The following is a 21,614-nucleotide window of genomic DNA, read 5'->3' on the forward strand; positions in this document are numbered from 1 at the left end:
TGCGAAAAGTAATCAAAGTACTCATACACTGAATCAATTTATATCGATCTTCAAATTGCAATAATAAGGATAACATAAAAAGAAAAAAAAAGTTACTAGTTAGCGTAAGATTATTCAGGTTCGTTGTCGGTTAAAAGCCGACTGAACACAAAAATCTCCTACATCCTACATAACTGAACTACAAACTACCAGTTGACATTTTCCAGTTCTAAATTTTCAAGTCAGAATTCTGTATCGCTCGTCTAGCTAAAATATTTCACAAATTCTCCAAACTGTCACATTAACATCGAAGTCTTAGAATATGATTTCAACAATTTAAAGTCTGATGAAGCAAACACTAGCCATGCACTTGTAAGTCCCTTAAACACCGACAGCTCTATTATCACATACAATCCTAGAAACATCTAGTTTTGAAATAACACCCAGTTTCTTAAAACATGACCAAATAGCCAAATAGGGTGACCATTACAAATAGCGTAACAATGTCACCAGATCACAGACTTACACCATTTCTGGAAAAATTACTGTGCCACCGTCTAGGGAAAGTTCTCATCTTCGATGTCATGAAATGATAACCGTACTAAAAATGTGTTAAGATTAAGAGTACACAATTTGTTTTCAACATAGATGTCAATTTTAGTTTATTTGAATCGGCGTTTTTTATTTTGTTTTGATTTGTTTAATTGTTTTGTTTTGTTTTTTTTTGTTTGTTTTTGTTTTGTTTTCGTTCAGAGTGATACGGGATAAGTATGTTTCTGTATGAACATTAACTACCAAATCTTATGATTTATTTCAAACACCAAAATAAATGTAGCACTTGTCTCAGTGATGGGAAAGTGGTCTCCTAGAACACGGAGCCTGGAACAATTCAAATATCATTCACTCTATCAGGACAAGAAATTGTTTTACTTATTATTCTCCTGAAGAACCACGGCAAAGGCAGTTGCAGCTAAAACAGCAGCAAGGGCGATGCATGCTATACTTGTAATTCTTAACTACATAAGCCTTGCGGAAAGTGCACATAAAGCGCACTTTCAAAAAAAGGCATTAGGGTCGAGCTATGGTCTTTGGGCCGAACAGGTCCTTCAACTCTGACTTCCGGTGTAAACAGAAAAGCCATCCCCTGGAAAAGCGAAGGCAGTCAGCACATGTATTTAATCTTTAAGATTAAATACCGATATAGTGTCATTAACTTATCTACTCTATCCAAACATTATTCGATCTGGTCGAAATGGAATGCTTATGTTTCTAAAACATGTAACCACGCTTTGTACTTTAAATAGCTTAAGATCTAGACCTTGCATGATTTTTGTTTCTCAAAATACATAAATGTATTTAATACTGTGATCTTTGTATTAAGTTTATTATGGGACACTATTTTGCACAATGATACTTTGGTTATGCTTATGATCTGTCGTTCAGAATGGTTCAACAGATGATTGATATTGAGGATCCTGCTCAAAAAAGAGCAACAAGAAAGCTCCTAATTGCAAGTATAGCATGCATCACCCTTGCTATTGTTTCAGCTGCAATTGCCTTCGCTGTGGTTCTTCAGGAGAATAGTAAGTAAAACAATTTCTTGTCCTGATAGAGTGAATACTATTAATAAATGTCTGAATTGTTCCAGACTCCCTGTTCTAGGATTCCACTTTCCCATCACCTTGGGCAAGTGCTACATTTATTTTGGTGTTGAAAAGTTGATTCAGCAAGAAACAACTGAAAATTTCTGATATCATTTGTTAATTTGGGAAAGCAAACATGTACATTAATTGTTAGATAGTTGATCTTCATTTGGAGTTTTCCGTGGAAATATTTTAATCTAGAACACTGGGCCCTGTTTATTTTCATTACATGTGCTACTTGTACAGTCCTTGAACTGATCAGAACCAGCTATTTGACAGACCAATAACTAATTTTTGACTGGTTGCTGACAATTACTCATGACCAATCTGAACATGGTTTGGTTATGTGATATACAATGTTACTGTTTGTATGTACATGTTGATTCATGGACATTTCAGACTTTTCATTGGAACAAATCAATTTATTACATGTACAGTACATGAACTTGTATAATAATATTTTAATTTTATTTTAATTTGAAATATTGAATTCAAGTTTAGTTTTTCATTTAAAAAAAGCAAATATACATGTAAATTTATGTATACATGTACATGTACATCTACATTTTTTAATATAGAATAGGCCTATAAAAGTGGGCACTGTCAGTTTCACCATACTTGAAATTTCATTTTACATACCTAGAGAAACTCAAGCAATATTCTTAATTTGTACATTTAAGGCTTGTTTTTGATTTTTGACCAAGTTAAACGAAATAACCAACTTTGGGCAGTTAATGATTCATGAACAGCAAAGCCATGTACTAACAAGTGTCAAAATGTAAAAAAAAAAAATCCTTGAATAGCCAGTGGAACTAAACAGTGGAGAAAGATACATGTATAGTTCATTTCTTAAAAATTTAAACCATATTCATTTCTTTTAGTAAGAAAAAAAGACCTCAAGACTATTAGAAATGGAATCGAACAGAGGAGAAAGATATGTACATGTACCTTCATTTCCTGAACTTTTAAACCATATTCATTTTTTTTAATAAGACAAAAAAAAACACAAAATAGACCTCAAGACTATTAAAAATGATTACCTTATTTTTACTGAGAAGTGATCTTTAATCAAACATTTTTATTTGTTTTGCTAAAGAAAATGTTAAATTTTTTACATACATTGAAGGACAGTCACTGTTTGTTACTCTTGGGACATCACTTTTTTTCACTGGTACATGTATATTGGGGAACCTTGAGGAAATTAAGATACATGTACATATAATAACCGTAGAGTTCATGCAGTTTTAAAGTTTGGCCTGACGGATCGATGACTGATTGGAAATTGATCGATAATGATGACCATTAGATTTCAAACTCTGATTTCAATTTGCAATTTTAGTAACCATTGTAACACAGATTGGTTCATGCACTGTACATGTATATTTTAAACTTTTGCATGATTTTCAACTAATTTGTGTCAATATCAAATTAAATGTCTAAACTGAAATTGAACTATAAACTTTATGAGTCAATTATCTTATTTGTGTTCATGTATTTTGTGCATGTACAAATGAATGTACATTGTTGATTCAGATACGTTAACGTTACATTGTTTTATACTACATGTATGTTGTACATAGATAAATTGTAATGACCCTTTAATCAAGAGGAACTTTCGAAGTACTTGCATCTTGAAACAAGAAAGCCTTTTTTTAGTTGATACATGTATGTAACTGTAGATATGTCACTTCGTATGTACATGTATATGCAGTCTTAATGTTTTAACCACATAACATTTAATTTTTGTAGGGGATAATAGAATTCCTCACAAAAACTATGTAGAAAAGAAATCTCAGGAAAGATCAGACTTAAAGACAGTAAATGAAGACTCTTTGATACTGGTTCCAAATGTAGTGACTGGTCATTCTCTTCATTCATCAAGCTATATGTTTGAAATGACAGGTAGCACTCTTGTCTCCAGTCCAAGAAGTGAAGAGATATCATCATCTGAGGCTTGGCCTTCAAGTAGTTATACAGAGGACACCTGGAATCCATTTTCCTCTGCTTCTACATCAGATTTTAAAGCAGAAGTTTATTATACATACTCTTCATCTCCTTCTTTAGGCATTCCATATCTGTCTACTGCTGTATCTAAAATTTCATCCCCTTTTACAGACATTCTATATGGATCAACTGATAGTATATCAAGTGAAGAGATTAGGACTATAGTTTTGTCTATGAAAGAAATTGACAAAGAATTAACTTCAGCACATTTACAACCAGTTTCTACCTCTGTAGATGACATGATAAATTCTCAAACAATCTATAGTGATATTATGCCCACCATGACAACTGATCCTTATTTCATGACAGAAATATTTACCAATTTTTCTATAGATTCAAGTCGAAATATATTTTTATATTCAAATTTTACTACTTACCAGCATGTTGATATTTCAATATCATATTCTCCTTTAAATAAAGAATCCATGACAAACTTAAAAAAAGATCAGTCTACTTCTTTCATGTCACCGTCCATTTCTGATAAGTCCTACATTAGTGTGTCTCATTCAGTTGTTAGAATACAGAAATCTACAGAATCAAGATTAGCTGTTGGTACATTACTGAATTCTGATATTACAGAGACTTACATATCATCCAAGGAACCATTAGTTTCAATTTCTTCAACTACTGTTAAAAGTATGAACTCCTTCATAAACTTAAGCGTGCAGACTTCTGAGCATGGGATGTCAAGTTCATTTTTAGTGTCAAAACCAATAGTTACAAATACTGAATTTTCTTCAAGTAGTCTTGTTCCATTTGCAACATCATTCAAGGGAAGTAAATATTCTAGCAACAGTTTACCTGATAATCAGTGGCAGAGTAGTGTATTGACTGACAGAATGGACAATGTATACATTACAGTATCTCCAACCATCTTTCCAGGTGAGAATTGCATTTTCAGAATGGCTTAGTCCCTGGTATGATTGGTATGTCTTCCATGTTGGTACTCTTCAGTCAGCTAGCATGGAAAGCCTTCCAAAATGTTGAAAAAGGATATGATTAGAATGACATCCACTATTTTCATAAGTACTATTCATTTATTGTATATTATATTTACATGTATATATACATGTGTATTGATTTATGATATAATATATGAAGTACTTGTACAAGTAAGAATGTACTATTCCACATACAAGCTAGACAAAATATGACATATCATTGCATTTATATTTGTTTACAACTTTTTACATTAAAACTACGTTGAAGTTTGAACTCACCAAGAAAACTGAAATTGTTGAACCATAAACAACGTACATTTATGTCATATATACTTGCAATTAAAATACACACATGTATATTATATGATTGGTTATTACATGTAAATGAAAAAATATATGTTGGAAGAACTTCTGTTCAACTTCTCAAGTATTTCAGATTGTACATATATGTGAACTTAGTTGTACTTCAGATTTAAGATGTAGGTTATTATTTTACAATTGTTTATAGACTATATATTTAGGAAAAAAACTAGTACAATGTAATTTGTATTTCAGATTGTAATATAGGTCAATTTAGATGTAACAGTGGACAATGTGTAGACTTTAGTAGGAGATGTGACAGAGTTATACATTGTGAAGATATGTCAGATGAAGTGAATTGCTCCAGTAAGTCTTGGGAACTTGTATTAAATACCAAACATGAATATCTGTAATATGTGTACAGATTGAACAGATAGAATAGCAAGAAAGTGAACAATAAATGACATTTGAAATATTTTTTGTACATGTATCTATTTTGTCTTTAAATATTGTTGTTCTTCACTTCAGTGCAAACTATATGTACATAAAGATTTAAAATTAGAGTGGTTCCGAGGTCTGGGACCGGAAATTTCTTACCAAGGAGAACTGAAATCATTCCCAGTGCCACAAAACTTGAAAGTATAATCAATATAGATAGTAACTACTACACAGAGCATTCTTTTCTGTCCTCTTGCAAAATCATAATGACATTTATATTTTCAATTAACTACTACATGTAGTATTAAAATGAGGTAAAAATGATGTGTTAAAAGAATTGTTTACTTAAAAAATGTATGGTAAAATTACAAATGTGAACTATGTATAAAGCCCTTTTTAAAGGGAGATAATTGGCAGGAAAATTCTTTTGGAGGGGAGATTATTGGTGGGAAGATGTTCAATAGAAATGTATTGGGAGTTTTAGGTTTACAAGAAAAAAATGTTCAGTGACCCCCAGTTTCCTTTTCGAAATATGAGGGAAAGTCAGTTAATTTTTCTTTATATAAATTTATAAGAAATCTTGTCTATTTTTAATAGTATGTGAAATAGTGAAATTTCATTACAGAATCCATATAAAATGTAAGAAATTGCCTTTATGAAGGCTTAATTATCTTGAAAGTTTGGTGACCTATGTTTTTTTAACAATGAAAGTTAGAAGTGTGTTCATTCAAGGTTATCTTCTAGAAAACTTAAGAAAGTGTCTCTACTGGAAAAATTAGGTATGATCTACCATAAAAGTCTTAAAAATTTCCTGTTTGTGAAGTCATTATTTTCAAAGACCTTGAGTCACCATGGAAGTTAAGCATATTCTGAGACTTTATTACTTTTTATATTTTGTGGTACCCAGACCAGGACATATTTCATGGACACTTTATTTATTATATTTTCAGACTGTCAGGGATTTAAATGTGGTAAAATACATAGTTATATTTTATGCTTGTCAAAGATTTCATTGTAGAACAGTACTTTGTAAATATTTTCAGAGTCAGGGATTTCAGTTTGGTACAATATTAACTTTATTATATTTTCAGACTGCCAGGGATTTCAATGTAGTACAGGACTATGTTATAATTTCTGCCTGCCAGGGAATTCTGTTTGGTACATTACTTTATTATATTTTCAGACTGTCAGGGATTTCAGTGTGGTATAGTTCTTTGTTATATTTTCAGACTGCCAGGGATTTCAGTGTAGTACAGTACTTTGTTATATTTTCAGACTGCCAAGGATTTCAATGTAGTACAGGACTATGTTTATGGTCATGGTCAGTCAGATGTAATGAGAGAGTAGAATGTATTGACCTGAGTGATGAAGTTAGCTGTGGTAGGTATATTTTTAAGTTTCATATTAAGTGAAATTTGAAAATTGCAAACTATCAACTCAATTTAAAAAAAAAATAAAGTCCTAATAAAGGAGCTGCATCTTCATGATATTTTCCAATATAAAAGTTTGATATTTAATTGTCCTATGTTAGGTCAACATCTTTACTCTTGGCATTATATTTGAATTATTGCATTTATTTTATATTTGTATAAATTGTAATATTGAAAAAAATGACTAATTCTTTTCTGTCACAAAATGCCCTTTGCAGGTCCAGGTGTCAAAAGAATAGGCCTGCAGTAGTGCTAAGCTTGTCGTAAAAGGTGACTAAATAATGCTCAGAACCCTAGGCAGGGGCTAGGGCGCTCTGCCCACAGAACAACTCGGTTGTGTGCCCCAGGTGGTGGAATGGGGTACCCCTGGCATGTTCCATGCTGGGGTTGTCAGGCTATAATACGGAAAAATCTTACCGCAAACCATAGTGGTGCACCGTGTCAGGAAAGATGCCATGTTCCTCACATGTTAAAGAACCCTGCTGTGGTATTCGATAGGAGTAGGAATCTTTTGCGCTCCGCCACAGGAGGCTAAATTGCCCAACCCTACCCACCTCTCCCTATTTCCAATGGCAACCAAAACTTGTCAACCTCATTATCCTTGTGTCCCATCCCATTTTTCATTTCATTTCATGTTCATTTTATCATCTACTTCATGTTCATTGCCTGAATATAGCTGAAATATTGCTGCTCAGACATTAAACTTAAACCCCATCAATCAATCAATCATTCTGTCACAAAATTATTATCTCACCTGGCCAAGGGCCATATGGATATTGCCATCACTTGGTGTCCGTTGTCATTGTCCCTTGTCGTTAACTATTTTTCAAAACTCTTCTCCACTGACATTACTAAGTAAATTGGAACCAAACTTAGAATGACTGTTTCTTGGGGTATCCTGCATAGAACTGATGTGGGGATTTTTGATCTGTTGAAAAACAGGGCCATTGTTACTAAAAATATGACATAGGGGTCAGACAGTAGTTTTTCGCATATATCTCCAAAACTGTTTAGCCAAATTGTGACATTGGTAAAAGTGCTGAACATAATAAGATCTGTCTGGTCAAATTTACATTTTAATCTATTAAGCCATGTTGGATTTATTGCCCCTTTTGGATGCTTTTTTGCTGTTTTTAATGTTATTTCCATCAGAAATCTTCTCTGACACTACTTGACCAATAAGAACCAAATTTGGTATGAATGTTCCTTGGGATATCTTGCATAGAACTGTAGTGGGGATTTTTGATTCATGGAAAACATTGCTGCCGTTACTAAAAGTAAAAATAGAAAATAGGGGCCATACAGTCGTTTTTTGCATATTATATCTCTAAAACCATTCTTTGTCTTAAATTTATTGCCCTTGAAAGGCAAAATTTAACCAGGTAAGTAATTCAGGCTCCTGGGAGCCTCTTTTTTGTATGATATACTTATTACCAACTGTGTTAGAGTGGGACTTGACTTTCCTCTTGGAAAGTAAGGATGCATCCAGCAAAGGCTCTGACATACTTTTCTCTGGTTGATGAACCTTTGGGTGGATCACACCCCAACAAGGACAGTAATTATATGATATGCATCATTCAACAAGGTCATTTATCTGTACCAAAAAATTAGTGTACATAAAAAACACATAATATGACAGAATGACGTTCCAATGTAAGAAATATTCCTAATTTCAGTTCGTACAACATAAGTTGTATCTGTAATTAATTTGTTTTACAGATCATGGACCCTCCTACAGGTGGTGTGATAATGGTATTGCTATCCCTTCACATCAATGGTGTGACAATGTTGATCAGTGTTTTGATAACAGTGATGAAATCAACTGTAGTAAGTTTATCCTTTTATTCATGTGACTGTGTTGGTAAGTTTACAAGAAGTTTTGTTCCATGTATCAAATATCCAGTTTGATTAGTATATACTAGTCAGCCTTCATATTAGATAGCATGAATAAGTTCCTGTGTAGTAGTTATGTCTTGCTAATCTAGTACCTGAGTAGTTTGGAATTGTCATCACAGATACAGAATTATCAGTATATAATTGTTTTTTCCAATGATGTTATAAGTGTTTAGATGACACCTACCCTCAGCTTAGTTTTTGAGATATTTCTCACACAGTTGTAGTTATAGAAAGGATATAATCAGTCAAAATTAGGACAAAAAGAGAAGTATACAAATATCTTTATCATCTTCATTGTGTTTCTTAAGCAATGCCAGTAAAGTGAAACATATGTAAACTTACTTCTAAATTGATTATAAAAACAGTGCCTTAAACGTTCTATCTGGAATCATCTTTAAAAGTCTGTTTATGTCAGGACTGGTGCATTTTAAAACAGAAAACCCTGCCTAAACTGAACCAAACCTTCAGTTCATCAGGAGGGTGGTTTAACAGATTTCACTGTTATACTTGTACTAAATGAAAAGTTACCAATAGACCTTTTTTGTTATAACTGTGATGTAGTCTCTGATCCTGCCCAGTTAATACTTCTGCAAGGAAAATTCTTTTGTTCTACCCCAAACCTTACCTTGAAGAAGTATATGTCATGCATGTTCATCAACTATCCTACACTTAAAAAAAAGGCTCTATTACATATGTCATAGTAATATTATACTCCATATTTCAGCATGTTCTTACAAAGAGATATCCTGTAAGGATGGTGGGTGTATTAGGGAGGAATGGATCTGTGATGGCCATGTAGATTGTCTGGGCTCTACTGATGAAAATAATTGCGGTATTTAAAGTTCAAAGTCTTTCATTTTACCAATCATGGGTCCACAGGGGCAATGACAAAACAGCATCTATGGAGAAATACTAAAAATACTAAAATACATGTATAAAGACAATTATTGACATACAATTAGAGGTTTTTGTACAATCATGTACAGTTATACCATTATAGCAAATGATTATTGGTATGATAGTGTACTTTGTCAGACAGTGAGACTAATGAAGCAGAGATACTACACATATGCTCCATAGTCTCTTAGAATTTATCTTTTATTCACATCAGAATAATTTTTGTTAACCCATTGCCAACATGAATTGAGTTTCATATTTTTTGCTGGTAGCAGGAAACCAGATTATTATATATTTTTTGCCTCTACTTATTTGCCATAAAATTGTTAAGTTGAAAATCATAAATTATGCATATGCTGGAAATAAACAATAGCAGACAAACTTAGACTCTAGGTGTGGCTTATAGATATGATTCTCAAATTGTTACAGACCAATGTGGCCCAGATCAGTATGTCTGTGGAGACTACAGCTGTATAAATACCACACAGTTATGTGATGGAATACATGACTGCCCCAGAGCTGAAGATGAATCTAAATGTTGTAAGTTATACATGTACTGAAAAAGATTTATTACAGGGGGAATGTTCTGAACATATACATACAATCAAACCTGTCTTAGTGACAATCTGTAATTCAGTAATAACCAATCTTGAAATACTGTAATTGAAATATCCCTTTGTAGTGCACTCTTTGAACAAAAAATAACCTGTATATAAATATAACGAGAGTGAATATGGTGAATGTGTCTGAGACAACAACCCAACTGGGATGAAAAATATTAGCTTATGGCTGCCCATGGGTCTTCAATTAATAATTAGGAAACCCTTACACCACAGGGTGCCCTCATATACTCCAGCAAAATAAAAGTAAATTGAAAGTAAACAAAAATGCATACAGAGGCTATAAATTCCTGTCTTAGGACAGGTGCAAAAAATTAGGTGTTAAAGATGACCTGTCTGATGTGACCACAAATTTATTCTCAATAGGATTGTCACTTAAGACAGGTTAGCATATATGTGCAAGTAGCATTTGGCTTGTAATGTATTACAAAAATTACCTTGAATGCCTTAAATCAGGAACTTAAAATAGAAAAATTGTTGGGTCTTCACATGGTTTGAAAAGACCTTGTTCCAATTTGTTACATACTTTCTTCGTGATATTTTTTATTTGACCCTAAATTGCATACCATGTATCACACCCTTACTGGGAACACACTTAAAGTATAGTTGAAATATATAATGAACATGACATTTCAAAATCTGTATCTGGTATCAACCCTCAACCTATATCATCCTGCGGTCCAGTGGCAAATTGATACTGTATATGATACAGATATTAATGTAATATTTAGTATATATTTTGTTTTATTCATTTTTGTAGATGAGATGTACAAAAGTCTTTTTTTCCCTCATCATAGATAAGTTTTACCCATTTTCACCAACCTCACAACAGAATTTTGCTGCATAACAGTTGACATTTTATGCATATTGGCTTCATCTTTAAAAAATTATATGAAGAATCTAGTCCTTTTAGAATTGATATAAATCATCAAAACTCTGTGTTATCATTGTTTTACCATGGGTTGGCCATTTATCTTGATATTTAAAAGACTTAAAGAATTCATCAAATTGAGTTCATGTATGTTAAAAAAATACAACATGTATTTTCACTTATTTTTCAGATGATGTAAATCATGGCAAAGCCATGATAGTTCTGTACAAGGGAGATAATTATACTGTCTGTAGTATCCATTGGCATTCTGGGATTAGTGATTACATCTGTCAGTTGCTAGGATACAGGTCAGAGCCTGTTTGTATTAGTGGTTACATCTTTCAGTTTTTAGAAAACAGACGTATACTTATTAGCATTCTTGGATTAGTGTTTTTGTCAATAGTTTTCTTGGATACAAATAGCAAAACCAGGAATTTATGCACTTGCTATTGCATTTTAGCTGACTTTTTTGCTTCATCAGATAAATCCTACCTCTATACATTGAAACTCCCTATTTAGCGGGTAAATAGAGGTTGTTTCCTGTCCTCTTGCTCAGGTTTTCTAACTCCAGGCCCTGGTGCCACACATGTTAAAAAATACTTAAATCTGGGAATATCGTTTACTTCCATGGTAACTCCAATCATAGTCTTTGATATTGATGACATCACAAACAATTAAGAATTTTCTGAGACTTCAGTAATTTTTTAAGTTGTGTGGCACTTAGGGCCTGTACTATGAGTAGGTTGATTCAAAACTGACAAGAATTTCAATATCTGCTCTGTAGTTGATTTCACAAAAAGTTGTAATTAATGTCGTCTTACAGCAAAAAGCATTATGACATCATATCTAACAACAAATTTTACGCTTACACATTTTTGTGAAAAAGTATTGAAACTTTCATGAATGAACAGAAGATGTTTAGTTTACACAAGTTAACTATTTTGTCCAGGGTTCAGTTTGGACAGGTTTCACAGTATTGAGATTTTTATTCAATATTTCTGTAGAAATTCTTCAGAAACTAACTACACTTATACAGATGATGAATTTGATAAGATGGAGTTGAACCAGTCAGTAACAGAGTACAAGAATATTCTTCTTACTATGAATATCAGGTAATATTACAGAAAGCGATCCTTTAATTGTATTTATGGTTTTAGAGGTATTGTTTTGTCAGCTGCTCACAATAACAATGACAATGTTTCAAACATATGGATTCTTAAAAAAACCTTGAATAATTTAGATATTATGGTAAAAAGTTTTCATGTTTTAACAGATGACAATCATCTATATTAGATACAAAGAATAAAAAATGACAGATACTTTGTTCTTTCCATTTTTCAAATAGAAAGCTTGTTAATAATTAGTGGAACCACTGAATTGATCTGAATTCAATATATTAGTTGATACTTATGGTAAGGGAAATAACTCCAGTTATGTCTAGTCTTGGTTTGTAGTTTTAAACATGATATTGATACTATTTATTTTTGTCAGATCTTCTTGCACTTCCAATTTGACTGTATCTGTATCATGCATGCCACGAGGTAATTTCTTCTCACTACGACCTCTACTCAGGATCTCGCATAACTGTCTGTAATGTGTAGTGATATATTACAGAACATCTTTTCTATGTAATACAGATATAGCACATAGCCATAAAATTTAAGTACTTCGTAGAAACTATCCTCCCTCTCTGTCTGTTAGCACGCTTCTTTAAGTAATAATTAGATTTCTTTAAACTGTCACTTTATTAAAAAAACTTAATACTGTTCATGAAGGAAATTGTTATAGAATATTTATACAATTCAAGCTGAATTCTTATATAAAGATTGTATGTTAAATCATTTTCAACATTTAAGGTAGTAGACCTGTGGTAGCCGCAAAATTTTCCCATAATTCAATTTTCTTTAAATTTGTACATGATATTACATGAACTGTGGCACATCATTTGTCAAACTTTTAAGAAAATTCACCTAGCAGATTTTGAACAATGAAGACTGAAATATTGGTATTTTTTAAAAATCTGAATCATTGGACAAACTGAACCATATCAGGTATTTTAGGGTCATTTTGATAATATATTGAAATAAATAACTGAATATTAAGTCAGATACACTTTAAAAGGATTAATATATCAGATTTATTATCAAACTTTATTCTTTCCATTTTGTAGAAGAGATAAAAGGCTTTAAATTTAACAAAATAACAAAAAAGGGGGGTCATTTTCAGCTATTGGCTTACATAAAAACCTCTATTTTGCAAAAAATTCAAAATTTAATTTTCATACAAAACTGATATTATATGGACTATTCATATGCAAATCAATAAACAAATTTTCGGAAAAGTTCACTGTGTAGTTTTTTATTAATGGTTTAATGATAGTAGGGTTAGGCATTGAAATATTTTTTTGATAATTAATCATTATGGCTAAATATCCAATTAGGTTACTAAGTAAGAAATTATGATGACTTATATTGATGAAAGGACATTGTCAGGCACAGCTTGAGTCAACTACAGTTGCAAATTAATGTCACACAATTATTTATACTTCTGCACGAAGGGACGAACTTATATACTAAACGTAGTTCAATGCTGGATTGAGACAAATGCTGAACAAAGCAACAAATGTTGAAATGAAAACAGAAAGCTTAAAGTCTTATAAGGAATTAAAGAAAATGTATATTTTTTTAAACTCTAAAAGGTTAAAGAGTTATAAAACTGGCAATGTTATTGGTTAGCCGTACTATCTCATGTCGTCATGATATTTCAATTTTAATATCATGTCTAAAGGAATCTTGGTTTGCCGTTTACGGTATCATTTCAAACATTTTCCCACCTTATAAAATATATTCCTTAATGTACCAATTTAAAACATTTAATCAATACTTCAAAAGGGCAGAGTTACTGGGGCTGGCATCTTTGTTCTAGAAGTTGAACCCTTTCTTGGAGTTATTTTCCTTTAACATCAGTATCACTTTGAAGTTTGCATATTAGGAGTTATTCAAACACTCTTGTGACTAAAATCCTTTCAATTTGGATTACCTTCCTTACCCCAGGTCTACTACCTTAAGTATTTTTTAGAAACACCAGTGTACAGTACTCAAACTGATGATCTGATTTTGTTTTCATGTGTCAGTAGTTGATTGTTTAGTCTGTTTTTGGGAAAAAATCAATTAACAGTCGATAAAAAAGAATCAGTCATTAATCATAAATCAATTAGTGATCAGTCAGTCTTTGGTGTATTGTGATTAGCAGTCACTGATTTCTCCATGTTGTGGTAAAAATTGTTGCATTAAATAATATATAATTAAAAAGTAAGAAAATTATTTCATGTGTATTTGTAGATGACTCTGATTTAATGTCCAGATGTAATCTATATTGCCCATGAATTTAACAAATAACATATGTCCTCTTAAATATAGAAGAATCTCTTATGGATTAATTTGATATATTTTAGACCACATATATACCTGTACAAATATTTCTTCACTCCTTTGTGACATATACTCAGAACTAACATGTAACATTTTGGTGCAGGTTTATGCTAATACTACTAGAGTACACTTTATGAAATAAAACAGATATGTATAAATCCTTTTAAAAATCTTTGATTTTTTTCTGTCTGGAATAAAACATTATTGAGTAACAGAGCCTTGATTAAAGAAAACTTTGTTCTTAATTATAAAAAATTTCAAAAATGTTTCATCTGTTAGCTATACTTAATGACAAGAATAACTTGACGGCTTAGCTTATAGCTTGCCTTTTCTCATGTTTATAATGTAAATTAAATTGGTACATAAGAATATGAATGTATTCACCTAAGATCTTCAGTTCTTCTATTAGAAGTATAGACTTAGAGTGTTTAAAAACTGTATAAGCTGTTTAAGATCTGACGCCAAGTTCAAATTTGCAAACTTGAATTGAAAACTTTCTCATAGTTAACAGATTATAGATTGGGATACCGGCAATAAAAAGTCCTGTACCATATACACATATATGTATATGCATTACAATGTTAATATTTTACTAAAATTTAGTAGCACTTTGTTTAGTATTTTTTTAACTGTACTACCATCAGCATGATTTGTTATTCCATGTGACATGGTAGATATCGAGTAAATCAGATTCACCATTTACAATTTTAAGATCTGCCTATAGAATTATTTCATTTGTTTATGTATCAAAATACATTTTATTATAATTCTATTTCATTTACATTGTTAAAGTTTATTTCAAGGGGCACGGTGGCCAAGTGGCTATTGTTGGACTTATAATCATGAGGTTGACACTACTTTGGCTTCTAGCCCAACCTGTGTCCAGGTTTCCAATCTCTACCCTGTCTCCAGGTTTTCACAGATTTCCAGCCTGGAATTTGGGCTGTCTGCTCCAACTAGCCTGGTGTCTATATGAGAAGCTCATATTAGCCAAATTATCTGAAACCTTGCTAACTTTTAAAAGCTCTACTAGAGCTCATGTAAATTGTTAACTTGTACATGCATGTGTATTCACCATTATTTAATAGAATTTACCTTTACCATCAATTATAGAAAGAAAACTGATTTTTAATGATTTTGGATCGATCACTATATTTTTTCATTATATTTTTTCGCTGAAAATAAAGTTCAATCATAATGGATTATATTCCTTCACCATATAGACTGGAGAAATTGAAAATCATGTTGATTGCAGTGTATATTCAGAGGTCTTAATTACTTGCATTTTTTCAAAATGGTATATAATAATGGTTTCTTATTATTTAAATCTTTAGTTCTTTTAAATTGATTCCTGTTATTTATGTCTTTAATTTCTGTCCTTACATTATATTTCAGATTGTGGAATACAGAGCCCTGACCTAATGTTACCTTTTGTATCTGGAGGTGATTTAGCCAGTACAGGCCAGTGGCCATGGGTTGTCTCCCTTTCCTACCTTGGAAGACCATTCTGTAGTGGTTCACTGGTTTCTTCTGACTGGATAGTTACTGCTGGACATTGTGTTGCTGTGTAAGGGTTTTATTAGTGATTTAGATTAAAATACTTGGCCATTTTTTACTATTTAAATTTATTGTAAAATTTCTGATTTGAATAGGAAATTTTGAGCTGAAAGGTGAAAAAGGGCACATGTCACTCTCTGAACCTTATTACAGGAGTAAATATATCAATATCAATCCCAATTCTTCCCATAGAATACTAGTAGCTTTCATGTTTACCACTCATCTTGTTTTTAATATATCTGAAGTAACTGTAAATGGATTTAAAATGGATTATCTCCCTTACTCTTTTGGACACAGCAGCATGTTATATAGATTTGATAAAATGCTTCTTTTTCTACTAGCTGTAACCACAACTTTTAAGTAGCGGTCTTTGTAAGAATCATGCAAAATCTGAAAAATGTGATACACCCCCAAAAAGGCTACATATTTTTATTTTTGTAATTAAGTTGTTTTATGGGTCTATCTATGAAATGTGTAATTATTCATTCAAATCTGCTTGCTCTTAGAAGATAATCGACATTGAAAATACAGTAGATTCTATTGTGTTTGAACACCATTTATGGAGTTATCTCCCTTAATTTTGAACTCTACAGTGCATGCTATATAATTTATATCTCCTAAGAGCATGGGTTATATGAAAAACCACATGTTTTTCTGTTATTATGACATTTCAAACAAAATATCAAAAATAAAAATATGTAGGCTTTTTACCCATGAATCACATTTTGAATGATCCTTAGCTGGAGTGCTACTTAAGTAATAAGAGGGTTATTGATATTGTTTTCTTCAAAACACTAAGAACACTCATACTAATCAGTGGTAGATTCAGAAGATTTGAAAAAAGGGTTAGGTTAGGCTAACTGACCTTAGGGCGGGGAGGGGGTTGTATTCAATCAACTTTATCTAGTATACTTGGAACCCCGTGGATCTGCCTATGATAATTTAGTAGCAGCTTTTATAAAAATCAGACAGGAGGTGATTCATGCATTCACAAATTTATTTCTAATTTAGAAACGGTTACAGACCACATAAGCATTCTTAATTTGTCATTTTGTTGTTGCACTTTGGAGATAAAAATTATGTAGATTGTGTATCACTTTGCAAGAGTTACTGTTCTTGATTTGGTTTTGATTTGATTTCAGTGGGAGATGAAATTAAGGTTTTCTCAAAATTACAGACATGAATACAAAAATGACTATTGTTACATGAAGATATGTAGACCAAAAAAGAATCATTTTTCTACTCCATAAATCACCTCTACCAGAGGTTGGATATGATTATACATAGACTGGTACTTAAATACACAAGTGGTTTTAGGATTGTAAGAGATTGGGTGATTCCCTTTAAATCTGGATACACAACCTCATTTCTCCTATCTCCAAATGATCCTTTATCTGCGAAGGAATATCTCAGTATATATATGATTTATTTCAGACAAAGGTCCTACTACACAGAAACACCTCAGTGCATATAATATTTGTTTCTATTTCAGATAAGGATTGTTTAACTACACAGAAACACCTCAGGACATATTAAATGTATTTTTATCTCGGCCAAGGATCCTTTAATTACACAAAAACACCTCATTACATACTATATTTATTTCTATTTCAGATAAGGATCCTTTAACTTAACAGAAACAGCTCAGTATATATCAGATGTGTTTCTATTTCAGACAAGGATCCTTTAACTACACAGAAACACCTCAGTATGTAGAAGTTGTACTTGGCACAAACCAAAGACTGAGAAATAAAGGGACTTTTATACACTCTGATAGAATAGTACATCACCCTGATCTAAGGATGTCAGGGATTGGTCCAATCTACCATGATATAGCTCTTATTCATCTGTCTAAACCAATCACATTCACTGATCATATTGCTCCTGTTTGTTTACCAAAATGTGACTTTTCAGCACTCAGTAACTGTCACATAGCAGGTTGGGGATACATTGGATTAAATCAAGGTATGATTACTGCTAGGTATCAAAATAAAATATAAACTGACAATTAGACTCTTTTAAATGCACATGCATTTTAAAATTTAGACTGAACTAAGCAAGATTTAAACCAAACGAGCCATTATAACCCTCAGGGATGAAAAATGTCAGATCAAGGCCACCCATGGGTCAGTTGCCATGGGATAACATATACCTACTGAGTTATCTTGATTTCTTTTAATTGTACTGATAAGCTTGTTGTTTATCTAGTTAGCAGTTATACATGTACATGTAGCATGCTCCATTGTAATTAATCTTGACTTAATATTACAGATGTGACAGTTCAAGATCTCAGGTCTGCCAAACTCCATGTCTTATCTGATGTGGACTGTCAGAGTAACACTGTACACATGGAGGACAAAGTCAACACTAATATTACATACTGTACACTGTACAAGTTTGGAACAATATCAGGATGTCAGGTTTGTACTTCTAGTGGCTGACATTCCCAACATCACATATTGTACATTGTACAAGTTAGGTACAGTGTTAGGGTATTAGATTTGTATTCTCTGAATAATGTCATAATGAAGTGTACATTGTACAGGCTTGATACAATGTCAAGTTGACAGGTTTGTAGGGGATGACATTCCTAACACCTCATACTGTACATTGTTCAAGTTTGGTGCACTTTCAAGATTTCAGGTTTGTACTTTCTGAATGTCATTCACTACATAACAAACATGTAATGAACATAGTATAGATTTGATACTATAGTGAAGGGTGTATTCTTAGTGAATAATGACATTCCCTATATTGGATATAGTGTGTGTACAAGTTCTGTACAATGCGAGATTGTTAGGAATAGACTATTATCTCCTCAGGGGGGATTTCATGTTGAGATAGAAAAATTTAGTGGCAGCAGGAGTTACAAAATTTTATTTGAAATTTTACATTGTTAGAGTAATGGGGGAAGTATTGAATCCTAATTGTTTTTCTGTCCATGGCGGAGTAAAAAAAAATTTTTGCTCTAATTTGGAATTATATATTTTTTTTTAAATAATTCCAGTCCCCCCCTCTCCCTTCAGTGACTCCTACAAGGTAAGAGGTTGGAATTCCGTTTCTCCATAGTCCAACCTCGTACTTCCGAGTGCCATATTGCATAATGCTCATTCCGACGTTCTTTGAAATCGGCAAAACTATAGTAAACTGTTTACCATTTAAAACGTTTGATATAGTTTCTTTACTATAACATGGGAGAATGTGACTAAACTCAAGAAAAACAAATGACCTACCTGATGAGAAAATCCAGCAATCCTGGAAATCCTTTGTAAATAAACTTCATATTTTGTTTTTAGCTTAATGAGTGTGTAATTCTGGTTAATAAAATTACAGATTTTAAAATTTGCAAAACAAACATATTAAATTAACCAACGAATTGCCTTTACCAACTTTAAGTTCATTTTGTCAAAAATGTATTGTATGCCGTAAAGTTATTGACCTAATTCAAAATTGCGGTCATTTTGACAACTGTCTTCATTACTAATGTTTTTTAGGTATTTAACAAATATTTAGGATTTTTATCGCTCGATTTCCGGTAGGTTAAACTTCTTTCATGTAAATAAAAAGCTTAAAATATTTTAAAACACATGTTTAGCGAATTCACATTTGCGATGGCTTTCAACATGTCAGACACTAGAGGTTAGGATGGCACCAAGTCAGAAAATAGCTTGCCATACAACCTCTAGCGTCGCTGGAGTACCCTTCAGTGTAAAAATTGTGCATTAAGCTTGTACACATGAAAAAACAGATTTAACATCTTCGTCACATACTCTACACCAGACACATTTGGTACCATATAATGTATATACTGCCAGTGAACAAAGTCTTACTTTACATTACTGTGTGCTTTACAAGTGTGGCACTATGTTACTTTTAAAATTACTTTTCAATTATAATGTCTCACAGCATTCACAGAATGTACACCTTTCAATTTAGATCTATTTGCAATGTACAGGCATTTCATTCTTGAAGCAGTGATATGTTGTACGCAAGAAATAAAAATCAACTTTTTATCCAATGTGTTAACTGGTAATAGTAACTCCCCCACCCCCCACCCCCCAAAAAAAAGACAAAAAACAAATCAGTAGTCGAAAGGGAAATAAATTGTTTACCTTCTCACATTTCTGTTTTTAATGAGGCTGATTTGTAGTTGTCAATGTCAATATAAAGAGGAAAAAAAGATCGATACAAAATTCAGGCTCATGTTTGTATTGTGTCCCATTCATTTATCCTAGATAAATTGAGATTTTTTGGGAAAAAAAAGGTCTCACTTCAATCTACTCATAGTGATTTACAGCAAAGCAAATGGCATTACCAAGCCCATTAAAAAAACAGGATGACTTTTCATTTCATTTTGTTAATTTTCCTTTCCTTTCTCAGCACATTTAAATAATTTCCAATGTTGTTAAAGTTTCACATTGCTTTATGTCTTATTGTATAAATATGTGATATATTCGATACTTTATAGGGTGACAGTGGTTCTCCATTGATGTGCCAAGATAACACAGGTCACTGGGTATTAGCTGGAGTAATGAGTAGTGGGACATCACAATGTGGAGTGTTCTCTAATACAGCCAATAGATTTACCAGGGTATCTGCCATGTTGGATTGGATTTATAGTACGATTCAAGTCTAATGGATAATGGATATGAATTGAATTTCTAATGTTATAGAAGACTAATGAATGGTGAATTTTGTACTGTTATCTCATTAACTATATGGCATGTTGTTAAAACTAGAGATATTCCATCTTTAGATGTCTAGAAATATTGACATTCCACCTATATTTGTCTAAGGTCCTATGATGAATGTCTAGATTGAAAGCTTTGTTAAAGATCTGTGTCAATTTGTATTTTAAAATTCAAAATAACACAGAGGGGTTTCTTAATGGAACAATTGTCACCTTTGCTGTAGTTCACTATTTTTCTTGATTCACCACAAAGAAGTTATTAAGTCTGATATTTGTTTATATCTGTGAAATTTATGGTTTTAAGAGAAAATAAACATAAAAATATGGAAGTATCATTTCATTAGTGTTATAAATTTTTTTTTGGGCAACTGTTTAATATGTATGATGGAGAAACAAATTATTTTTCCTGGAATTTTTCAGTTGGGATTGTGTTTCTTAATTACTTTTACTTTTACAATAAATATTAATTGTTTCAACTGCACAGAGGTGATTCTAAGGGGTAGGCCTGTCGCTCATTCCTTGTGTTTGAAAATTTTAATTGATTATACATGTACATATGACTGGTGATCACTGGATGCAACCTCCTTTTAGGCCATTTGTTTGCCCCCTGTTTGGAACTTCTGGATCTGCCCCTGCTGCTTATTCTGATTTCTTTACCAGCTTTCTGGTCCTGTCTTATTATACCTCCACTTGGTAAGTTGGGGGTATATAGTGATGGGGGTGTCTGTCTGTCATTCCATTTGTAACAAATATTTCCATCACAGATTTCTTGGCTTCTACTGGAGGGAATAATTAAATTTTTGTTATATGGCTTAAGCACAATGACTTGTACAGTGTCTCCCCTTTCCAGCTTTCTGGTTCATCTACTTTCAGTTTTCCGAGCATTTTAGAATTTGTACATGAAAGGTATTGTGAAA

The 21,614-nt window shown here is 32.3% G+C and overlaps 1 protein-coding gene across 1 annotated transcript; it reads left to right on the top strand.

The window, feature by feature from the left end:
- The first annotated feature begins 1,113 nt into the window (after nt 1–1,113).
- On the top strand, nt 1,114–21,019 carry LOC148604463 (uncharacterized). The gene is made up of 15 exons (XM_088549973.1): nt 1,114–1,150; nt 1,423–1,562; nt 3,372–4,508; nt 5,123–5,233; nt 6,581–6,685; nt 8,455–8,562; nt 9,356–9,463; nt 9,958–10,068; nt 11,210–11,327; nt 12,024–12,131; nt 12,511–12,560; nt 15,846–16,017; nt 17,683–17,972; nt 18,279–18,427; nt 20,476–21,019. Exons 2-15 carry the CDS (start codon nt 1,424–1,426, stop codon nt 20,641–20,643), a joined length of 2,874 nt encoding a protein of 957 aa, XP_088406099.1. The 5' UTR covers nt 1,114–1,150; nt 1,423; the 3' UTR covers nt 20,644–21,019.
- The last annotated feature ends 595 nt before the right edge of the window (nt 21,020–21,614 follow it).

The sequence above is a fragment of the Perna viridis genome, chromosome 10, assembly GCF_037379345.1.
Source record: "Perna viridis isolate PV_CMFRI_1.1 ecotype Kerala chromosome 10, ASM3737934v1, whole genome shotgun sequence".
Lineage (NCBI taxonomy): Eukaryota > Metazoa > Mollusca > Bivalvia > Mytilida > Mytilidae > Perna > Perna viridis.

Coding starts and splice junctions, on each gene's coding strand:
- LOC148604463 (XM_088549973.1), top strand. CDS start 1,424: ATGGTTCAACAGATGATTGATATTGAGGATCCTGCTCAAAAAAGAGCA. Junction 8,563..9,355: donor CAGTGATGAAATCAACTGTA/GTAAGTTTATCC, acceptor TCCATATTTCAG/CATGTTCTTACAAAGAGATA. Junction 12,561..15,845: donor TGTATCATGCATGCCACGAG/GTAATTTCTTCT, acceptor ATTATATTTCAG/ATTGTGGAATACAGAGCCCT.